The sequence below is a fragment of the Zea mays genome, chromosome 4 (genome assembly GCF_902167145.1).
Source record: "Zea mays cultivar B73 chromosome 4, Zm-B73-REFERENCE-NAM-5.0, whole genome shotgun sequence".
In the NCBI taxonomy this organism is placed as follows: domain Eukaryota; kingdom Viridiplantae; phylum Streptophyta; class Magnoliopsida; order Poales; family Poaceae; genus Zea; species Zea mays.
In genome coordinates this window covers 216,253,191-216,263,553 of record NC_050099.1, presented here as the reverse complement: position 1 = coordinate 216,263,553, position 10,363 = coordinate 216,253,191, and the positions used below count along the sequence as shown (strand labels likewise).

At 44.8% G+C, this 10,363-nt stretch overlaps 1 protein-coding gene across 2 annotated transcripts; it reads left to right on the top strand.

Moving 5' to 3' along the window:
• The first annotated feature begins 2,459 nt into the window (after window positions 1-2,459).
• LOC100277832 (uncharacterized) lies at window positions 2,460-5,303 on the top strand. Of its 2 annotated transcripts, NM_001373977.1 has the most exons (5): window positions 2,522-2,650; window positions 3,489-3,620; window positions 4,028-4,131; window positions 4,275-4,350; window positions 4,496-5,303. In NM_001373977.1, exons 1-5 carry the CDS (start codon window positions 2,645-2,647, stop codon window positions 5,129-5,131), a joined length of 954 nt encoding a protein of 317 aa, NP_001360906.1. In that variant the 5' UTR covers window positions 2,522-2,644; the 3' UTR covers window positions 5,132-5,303. The 2 variants fall into 2 exon arrangements, with proteins under 2 accessions (XP_035822745.1, NP_001360906.1); XM_035966852.1 differs by lacking the exon at window positions 3,489-3,620 and having other exon boundaries at window positions 2,460-2,650.
• Window positions 5,304-10,363: the final 5,060 nt, after the last annotated feature.

Sequence of the window (10,363 nt, the reverse complement as noted above, 5' to 3'; positions counted from 1 at the left end):
TACTGTTCACGTTTTTCTAGTAGTTGCGATCGCATCTTTCGGGAACCAACCTTTGCCAAGGCAGAGGTATTATTGTATTCAATGATTCGATATATTAAGCAAATATAACATAATTCGTTTATGGTTTATTCACCATTTTATACCCTTTATTTTATGTTATCTTATACTGTCTATTGAAATTTTATTACGAAGACTTAAGCTTCGTAATCACATTCTCATTAACCTTCGTCCAAGGTTCATTATCTCCAAGGGAATAATGTTTCGTGGACGAAGGACGTTAACATTTAACATTTTATGTTGCCTTGTTCTTAATTCATAGCATTTGAGAACAAGTCCCCAACAGGCCAAAAACCCAGTTTCAAGCCCATCCGGTGCTCTCTCCTTTTCCTTTTTCTTTTTCTTTTTCTTTTTCTTTTTCTTTTCTATTCTTTTCTCTTCTATTTTCCAAATTCTAGGATTCAAATAAATTTAAGTTTCTCGTTTGAACTTCAAATTCCCAATTATCAAACACAACCCTAATGAGAACCTAACTTCTACTATTTCCATTAATATTAGTTTTCTTTTTATGGTATATATTCTTCTCCTTCCCATTATTAAATTCTAGAATTAAATGACTTTATTACCATTTCCTTTCTCAATTTTCTGTTTTTATATTTTCATTTATAATTTGAGATCAAATTAAAGTTATGATTCCTTTATTTCAATAAAATGCATCACAACAAAATCATCGGTATGAGATGCACATTTCTTTATTTATTTATTGGTTAATAATCTCCAAAGTTTCCATAAGTTCCTGTAGCACTAAAATAATTATATTCATTTATTTATATAATTTTTATACAAATTTTTGGGCTTTACACTTGGCAAAGAAGTTGTTTCAATAGTGATTTTGTGTCACTTTTTTACATAACTAGTGTGGGTGCTAAGCACAAGAGCAGCAAATACGAGTGTTGTTGCCCACCATATGAGATAACACTACCGGACTCGCGTTCTTTGGAAAGGTCATTTTATATTCGGCAAAGCCTTTGCCGAGTGTTACACTCGACAAAGAATACTCGGTAAACATTTTATGAGTTTTGTTTCCGTAATTTAAAAAATGTTTTGTTTTACGGAAAAACACTTGACAAAACATTTGACACTCGGCAAAGAGCTCAATTCCGATAGTGTAACTACCGAGAGCAGAAGTTAACGTTGTGTGATACGCTTAACAAAATAAATAAATTCAATGTTTGTCAAATAACAAAGAGATGGAAGGGACATTGGCTTTACGAAACACTAGCTAGCTCGATGCATGCATGGATGGGTGGGCACACGCACATATCATGTGTTTGGTTGCCTTCCCTGTGGATGCAACTGTATCTGTATATACAAAATATAGTGTTTGTTTGGTTCGCTGTATTGCAAGAGACAGGCTAGTACGAACCTTAAAGCGCCGCGAGCCAGGCCCGGCGGGAACGCCCGGTGCGGTCGCACGCACGCGGCCAGGCTCGGGTGAGCCAGCTGTTTACTCAGGCACTTAAATCGAGATATTGATTTTGTTGGTTTTTTTGTTATATCTTGTAATTAAAAGATTTAATTACCGAACCGATTTTATATATATGTTTCTGATATTTTTACGAACGAAACTAGACCACACATGCTATGTATATTTTAAATAAAAAAAATTATGTGATTAAGATTAGTATATAATTAGTGTTTATTAACATGTAGTTAGCGTGTATTAAATAATTTTAACATATAATTAATGTCTACTAATACAATTTTCATTTATTTAATAACATTTTTAACTCATACAACAAATATCCATACGGGCAACCAAACAACATCTCTCATAAACCAGCCTGATCGCATGCAGACAACCAAACATAAGAAGTTGCATGTGTCTAGTCAGACCAATCAAAACCAGGCTCACTAGATACGAGACAGGCTTTGCCATGCCGGCAACCAAACAGGCCCATAGAGCTTGTTTTCGAAATGGATTATCGCTTCTTCGACTATGCATACGAAACGTTTACCTTGTCGAGCAACGTATGGGATCCGTTTTTTTCTCGAGAAAAACGCATTCATGGAGCTGGGGCAGGAGTTTGCTTCTTTATGTATGGTCGATGGCAGTCTTCCATGACTAATGCGTTTGGGTACCGAACAACCGGTGACATGCAGGACAGAGACATTTCTGATGTTATATATCGTCTCTCCAATCTCTCTCCAATTTTAAGAGATAACTAAGGACAACATTGAATAGTACTGTTTTAACACTTAATTCTGTATCAAACAATCTTATTTAAACAATCGACATATCCTATTACGTTCTGTAATTACAACCAAACGCACAAACTCTTTGTAGGGCTGAGCTCCAAACTATCTGGGCCGGGCCGAGATAGGCTACCCAAAATAGCGTGTGTAAAGGTGATTCGATCGGCCGCTAGAAGCGGTTCGGGAGTCCGGACTGGACCGAAGTTGCCGCTGCTCCACGCCTTCTCAATTCGCTATTTCTCTCTCCCACACGAGCGAACACGCCGGTGAGAAACTGGCAGCGCGGCACTCGCTCGTCTGCCCATTGCCCTGCCGTGTCGCCGCAGATTGATCCGGTCCGATCCATCACCGTGGCGTAGCCCAGCTCCGCCTTGTCGTCGTGGGCGCGTTCATGGCGGTGAGTGAACATATATAATAAACTTCGAAGCTATTTAATTTCCTGTGCATACGATATTTAATTAGTTGTTACCATGCATGTACAACTTGTTTCTTTGATTTTGTTTTTCTCTCTCTTGTTCGGATGATCGATCTGCACATTTTGTTCGTCGTCGTTAATTACCTTGGCTATCATATCTATCATATCACATGGAACAACCGTTTCCCCCCATTCCTGGTGATAGTAAACGGGATATAATGCATGTAACAGACGATGCAGTGGAAATCATACATGAATGCATGACATTTCGTCACCAATGCAATAATTAAGGCAAAAACAAATTAAAGCCCTGTCACCATACTTATCCATACATTAGTAAAACAGCTAGCTAGGGTTGTTTTCAGCCAGCAGGATACATGACATCGTATTCTTTGCAGTGCACGCACCCGATGACTGTACTGACGAAGGCCTATTATCTTCATCACTGTATCCCCCCCCCCCCCCCCCCCCCCCCCGCCCTCCAATTTAATTTGCACCGCTGATCTACCCGATGCACAAACAGATCAAAAACTACTAATAAGTAGACAAATTAATTATAGTGTAACTATAATTGATAATGGACTCTAAATTTTACACTATAATTTATTTAGGGCCCTATCATTTTCTGAAGAACCATTTATCATGATTCATTACCACCTCTAAGTTTAACTGAACTTGGTTTCACGATGCTAGCTGCTTATGTTAGCTAAGGTGCACGCCTTCAGTTTCATCAGGAAGATGGTTAAAAACATGCATCAGCCCTCGTAGTCGTCCCCTCGATAGGATAGCTGACGATCGCCATGCATGTCTGCTGATGCAGGTCCGGCTGGACCCTGGCTCTTTGAGGATAGCAGTCGCTCCTGCTGAATTTTGCACATCATCACCGTCAGCATCGGCATCGTCATCACCACAGCTCTGCACTTCCCCAAACTGGACCATCGATGTCTCGGACGTGAGTCGGACGATCATCCATCTCTCTCTTGGACAACCAACCTAGGTGCCATGTTTGTTAACATTAAATCATGTTTGTTTAAATCCAACCATAATCAGATGTGACGCTAAAAACTGATACCGGTTTATTCAAACTTATAATTACCGCTACACCACACCACCCTAGTTCATGCACCAGTAGTCGTCTGTTGCCATTCCTTTCCACCATTACATATCTTACTGCCCATGCATGTCATGTTCATGTTTACAAACGGGAAAACGACTCTCTTTTTTGCGTCTTCAATGCCGTTTTGTTTGAGAAAATGGTCAGATCATCTATCGGTGACTATAGTGCAGGCTAGCTCATTGATTGATTGATTGATCTAGTGGACTAGTGCGATATGATATGATATGCTCTCTCTGCTTCAGGTCCGAACTATCAAGGTGACCAACGTGCCTCTCTCGGCGACCGCGGAGAACATGAAGGAGTTCTTCTCCTTCTCCGGCGAGATCGAGTACGTCGAGATGCGAAGGTCTGCATGCTGCCCTCATCATCGGTTATTCCCTCCCATATATACCATGCACGAGCGAGATTTTTTTCCCCGTACATCGTCTCAGTGTTACTCGACCATGTGCTTGTTTTGTTTCTCCTCCTCTACACCGTGCATCATGGCAGGGACTCGGAGACGTCTCAGGTTGCTTATGTCACCTTCAAGGAGTTCCATGGAGCCGATACAGCTCTGCTGCTCTCTGTACGCGCGCGCACACACCCCCTTGCGGCAGCAGCTAGTCTAGCTAACATCTCTGAACATTTCTTTCTTTTATTTTTACTCTCAGTAAATCGTCGTCGATTCCGAAACTACAATATTGAGACAAATGCCTTGTGCCTGGTCGCAGGGATCAAGCATGTGTGGCGATGTTTCCGTGAACATCGCGCCGGTGGAAGACTACGAACTGCCACCGGAAGCGTACTCCCATGCAGGAGCAAGGTCTCCGGGTCCGGGAACGCCGACGGGGGAGGCCGTGAAGAAGGCGGAGGAGGTGGTGAGCACCATGCTGGCCAGGGGCTTCGTGCTGAGCAAGGACGCGCTGCGGCGCGCACAGTCCTTCGACGGCCGGCACCAGCAGCTGCTGTCCACGGCCACGGCGCGGGTGGCGTCGCTGGACCGCCGCCTGGGCCTCAGCGACAAGTTCAGCCTCGGCACGGCCGCGGCCCGCGGCGCGGCGCGCGGCGTCGACGAGCGCTTCCAGGTCACGGAGCGCGCCTGGGGGGCCTTCTCGGCGGCCGGGGAGGTCGTGGCCGGCAGCCCCTACGCGTCCCGCGGCGCCGCCTGGGTGTCGGCGGCCGTCGGCGCCGTCGCCCGGGCCGCGTCCGACGTCGGCGCCATGACCATGGAGAAGGTGGGCAGGGCCGAGGAGGAGGGGGAGGCCTCGGCGGCGGAGCATGGTCACTACGCGTCGTCCCGTGTCGACGTGCACGACGGACAGGGCGGAGGTGCAGCTCAGCACGGTGACCATAATAAGGCAATGTGATAAAAGTAGCAGCGCGCACGAGTATAAATCCATAAACGTTTTTTTTTTTTGAAAAATAAGATAGAAATGTAACTGCATGCATCTGTCCGATTATTTTGACACAATAAATTCTATATCCTTATCGGTTTGAAATAAGTTCAGATTAATTTTGGCCCAAAAAAAGATGTTTATATATACATTCTAATCGTTTTTTTTCTGAATACAAATAGAGTAGATCTTCTGCATTTTAGAGAGAGAAAATGGCACGAAATTTTATTAAACGGTTTCAATGGAGACCTGTCTTGTTATTAGAGGACTGATTTTTTTTTAGCTTATCAATCACTTAGATGTTGTAGACAATGAATGTTGATCGAACAACTTAGATTAGTTTATTTAGGTAAAATATGTCACTCTCCCTGTTCAAACAGCGTAACGGCCTAACGGGCCTGCTGCCTGTCCAGCTTCAGCTGCAGCGTGGAAATAACAAAAAAAATAGAAAGCCATCAAGATTCAAACCAGAGTTAGCTACAAACACGTCCTCATGCACTGAGAATTTAGCTAAAAATATCGTTAGACGAATTTAACTAAAAATATCGTTAGAGATATTGAAATCAGCTTTATTATATGATACAATATTTTTTATTTTAACAGTGTTTTATTTGAGGATTCATAAATGGGTCAACTGACCCACCACGCCTTATCACTCACTTGTGTTATGTAAAGAAACGACGTTATATTATAAATATGTCATGCTGTTAATTGACAATATGATATATAAATAAGATGATGCGCTTTCGCTTTCGTTTCCGCAAACTATTTTTCACTTTATGCCGTAGTATCCATTGCGCACTGTACCCGTTCAGATGCTGCCCACATGTTTAGCCAACATCATGCTTTACTTTATGACATATTTATTTCGTATCGCCCATGCTTCGTCTGGCGTCTTCGAGTGGTTTTCCACGTAGCATCTAGGGTGCTGTTTGATTCACATATTGGTAACGTAATGGGTAACCGATAACGTTAAATCATGTTTATTTAAATCCAACAGTAATCGATATCACACTACAAACTGATATCGCCTTATTAAAATTTGTTACCGCCGGTATTTAAGTGTGAATCGTTACCATTACCATTTACGTTATATTTCGCGAACCAAACGGCTCCTAGGTTCGATACCATCAGCGCTTTTTTTATATATGCCGTATTTTAGAAATTTGCCCTCACAACAAGTCCCCTAGTCTCCACGGGCGGAAGCAATAGTAGTTTTTACTCAACTTGCCTAGCTACCGCCGGCGCGCGAAGAAATGAAGCATAATATTTGGTTGTGTTTGTGTTTTTGCTCAGATCCCTTATGTAGGCTATGTTTGTGTTTGGTTTCGGAGATAGGATGATTCCAAGTAGAATATCCTACTTTAGCATAATATTTGGTTGAAAGTTATTTATGACTAGTTTGGAAACTCAAATCTCTTTAGAAATTGGAGGGGTTAAAGGGAAAATTAGTTTATTTTCTCCTCAATTCCAAAAAAAATTTAAGTTTTCAAACTAGCCCTTGGAGATGGTATCATCCCACAAAGGCCTTGTCCCTTTGCATGGGAGTGGGAGGGGATTGAGAGGATTAAATCTCTTTCTATATAATTTTGAATAGGATGAGATTTAATCGTCTCCATTCTCCTTTAGTCCACTTCTAACCAAACAAACCTTTAAAGAGAGAAAATCACATGCTATTCGAAATCGACAAACTTTGAGGGGAGATAAATTGTGAACTTTATTTATTTATCTAATATATTTTTTAGTTATTTAGTTATTTTCAATAATCGCGAAAAACACTGTATTATAGTTAGTTTATTTGCATATAAATAAGCTATCACATTCTCAAGAGCATTATAGACAAATTATATGGAATCTGTAGTTTCACAATAGCTCGAACTAAATGGCATTGAGTTTTTTTATAGTAGATAGCTCACAACAATTTTTCCATGGCAAACAACTCACAAGGGTTTTTTCTAGCATACAACAGAACCAAACGTACCCTTGTGTTTTTTCACAAATGAAGGAGTCATTTGATTGGATGGGGTGTCGCATGTGCATCTCCAACAACATGAAACATGCTAAATGATCTAATTTGGTTGATTGTTGTTGGAGATTTGATCTCGAACAAACATAAGCCTCTAGCATTTTAGAGTTCATTAACAATTGTTTTCTCTCTTTACTTAATATATGTTTTCAAGAGTATCTTTATTAAAACAAAAACAAAAGATATAATGAAGGCAAATAGTTCACTCCGCCCGAGTGCGAAGACTAAATGCTCCGATTGAAGTTGGTTGGTTCTCTTTGTTAAAATAATCCACCGGAGAGCCACTAAACATACTTCACTAAGAGGTGATATCAGAAGTTAGTGATGAAAACGGTCGGTAAACATTATAACCATTTTTGTTGTCATATTTTTTCCTAAAAAATGATAACTTCATAAATGAAAACGACATCGGTAATTCAGAAATATCGAAACTGAAAGTTCGATATGAGAAATACATCAATCACTATCAAAATCTAAAATACAACATGTAAAAATTGTAACATGTACCCTAAATAAACTTAAAAAATTTCACTCAAATTGTATATCCATATAGAAATTAGTAATAATATATAAATATTTATAAATTCATGATGGGTTAAAGTATATCTCACAATGCATTAAAGCAATATCACAAAATATAAGTGTCTAGTACATACATATAGTCAGAAAGTTATAACTCGGTACCAGACAAAACAAAACTATCTGATTTAAAACACATCGAAAACCATCAAAAACCATAAAGTATTATCACACATCAAACTATGGAGTATAGAACTAGCCATATAATTAACTTGGGTCATAAGTAATAATATATAATATATTTTAATACAAGGTAGTAGGTGACAATCAATATAAGACAATATAATATATTAATAAAATCATCACCATGTACTTAAATAAAGCACTAGACACTACCCGAGAAATCATCTTTGCTGAGTGTCAAATGGTTTGTCGAGTATTTTTTCGGGCATTCGGTAAAGAAGCTCTTTGCCGAGTGCCAAACAAAAAACACTAGGCAAAAAAGCGCTTTGCGGTTGTTTTTTTACACTTGATAAAGAGCTTTTTTGTAGAGTGTTTTTTGACACTCGATAAAGAGCTTTTTTGTCGAGTGTCGGGGACCATAATTAGGGGTACCCCCAAGACTCCTAATCTCAGCTGGTAACCCCCATCAGCACAAAGCTGCAAAGGCCTGATGGACGCGATTCAGGTCAAGGCTCCGTCCACTCAAGGGACACGATCCCGCCTCGCCCGAGCCCAGCCTCGGGCAAAGGCAGCCGACCCAGGAGGATTCACGACTCGCCCGAGGATCCCCTCAAGCAACGGATGCACCTTCGGCTCGCCCGAGGCCCAGGCTTCGCGGAGAAGCAACCTTGGCCAGATCGCCACGCCAACCGACCGTATCGTAGGAGCATTTAATGCAAGGATCGACTGACACCTTATCCTGACGCGCGCTCCTCAGTCGACAGGGCCGAAGTGACCGCAGTCACTTCGCCGCTCCACTGACCGACCTGACAGGAAAACAGCGCCGCCTGCCCTGCTCCGACTGTTGTGCCACTCGACAGAGTGAGGCTGACAGCAGCTAAGTCCAGCCTTGGGCGCCATAGGAAGCTCCGCCTCGTCCGATCCCAGAGCTCGGGCTCAACCTCGACGCTGGACGACGGACTCCGCCTCGCCCGACCCCAGGGCTCGGACTCAGCCTCGACCTCGGACGACGGACTCCGCCTCGCCCGACCCCAGGGCTCGGACTCAGCCTCGACCTCGGACGACGGACTCCGCCTCGCCCGACCCCAGGGCTCGGACTCAACCTCGACCTCGGAAGACGGTCTCCGCCTCGCCCGACCCTCGGGCCCGGACTTAGCCTCGACTTCGGAGGAGCCTCCGCGTCGCCCGACCTCGGGCTCGGACCGACCACGTCACGGGGGGCCATCATTACCCTACTCCTAGATAGCTCAGGCTACGGGGAACAAGACCGGCGACCCATCTGGTTCGCCCCGGTAAACAAGTAATGATGACACCCCGCGTGCTCCATGACGACGGCGGCTCTCAGCCCCTTACGGAAGCAAGGAGACGTCAGCAAGGATCCGACAGCTCCGACAGCTGTACTTCCACAAGGCTCAAGCGCTCCTCCGACGGCCACGACATCACATGAATAGGGCGCCAAAACCTCTCCGACAGCCACGACGGCATGTACTTAGGGCTCTGGCTCCTCTCTGCTAGACACGTTAGCACATTGCTACACCCCCATTGTACACCTGGGCCCTCTCCTTACATCTATAAAAGGAAGGTCCAGGGCTCTCGTACGAGAAGGTTGGCCGCGCGGGAGAATGGGCCGACGCACAAGGCTCTCGCTCTCTCTCTCTCCCACGCGAACGCTTGTAACCCCCTACTGCAAGCGCATCCGCCCTGGGCGCAGGACAACACGAAGGCCGCGGGTTCCCCTTTGCTGTTCCCCCCCCCCTTTGTGTTCCGTCTCGCACCGACCCATCTGGGCTGGGACACGCAGTGACAATTTACTCGTCGGTCCAGGGACCCCCCCCCCCCCCCCGGGGTCGAAACGCCGACAGTTGGCGCGCCAGGTAGGGGCCTGCTGCGTGTTGACGAACAGCTTCCCGTCAAGCTCCAGATGGGTAGTCTCCAGCAACCTCTCCAACCTGGGACGGTGCTCCGTTTCAGGAGTCTTGAGTTCATGTCCCTCGACGGCAGCTACGACATGATACTCCTTCCTCCGTCGCGCGACAACGACAATGGCGGTCATCAGCCCGCCCGCCGGCGGCGGAATCGACGACGTCTTCCCTACATGACGGAAGAGCAACATCCGGGTCTGTCCCGTCACCTTCCCCGCCGACGGAGGAGGAGGCGGGGCAGGCATGGCCAAGCAGGAGGCGGCACCTCATCGGCTGTCGAGCGAGTCGACGGCGCCGGCGCCCCAATGGGGGACACGTCGGGCGTTGACCTCGCGTATGAGACGAAGACAAACGTCGTTTCCCCGCAACACGCCAACCCCAAGCAGACGGACGACGCCAGCACGCTCGTGAAGGACTTGCTGGGCGTTAGCCTCGTACCTGAGACAACGGTGCAGTCCGTCCCCAACGCGACTTCGTCACCGCCCGTCGATCAAGAGGTACCGTCCGTTTCCCATCCCATGCCTTTTAGATTTAGCTGCGACCCACCAAGCGACC

Excerpts from the sequence above, each read along its gene's own strand:
- LOC100277832 (NM_001373977.1), top strand. Across the intron at positions 3,621-4,027 it reads GGACCATCGATGTCTCGGAC|GTCCGAACTATCAAGGTGAC; the intron begins GTGAGTCGGACG and ends TCTCTGCTTCAG. Across the intron at positions 4,351-4,495 it reads ATACAGCTCTGCTGCTCTCT|GGATCAAGCATGTGTGGCGA; the intron begins GTACGCGCGCGC and ends GCCTGGTCGCAG.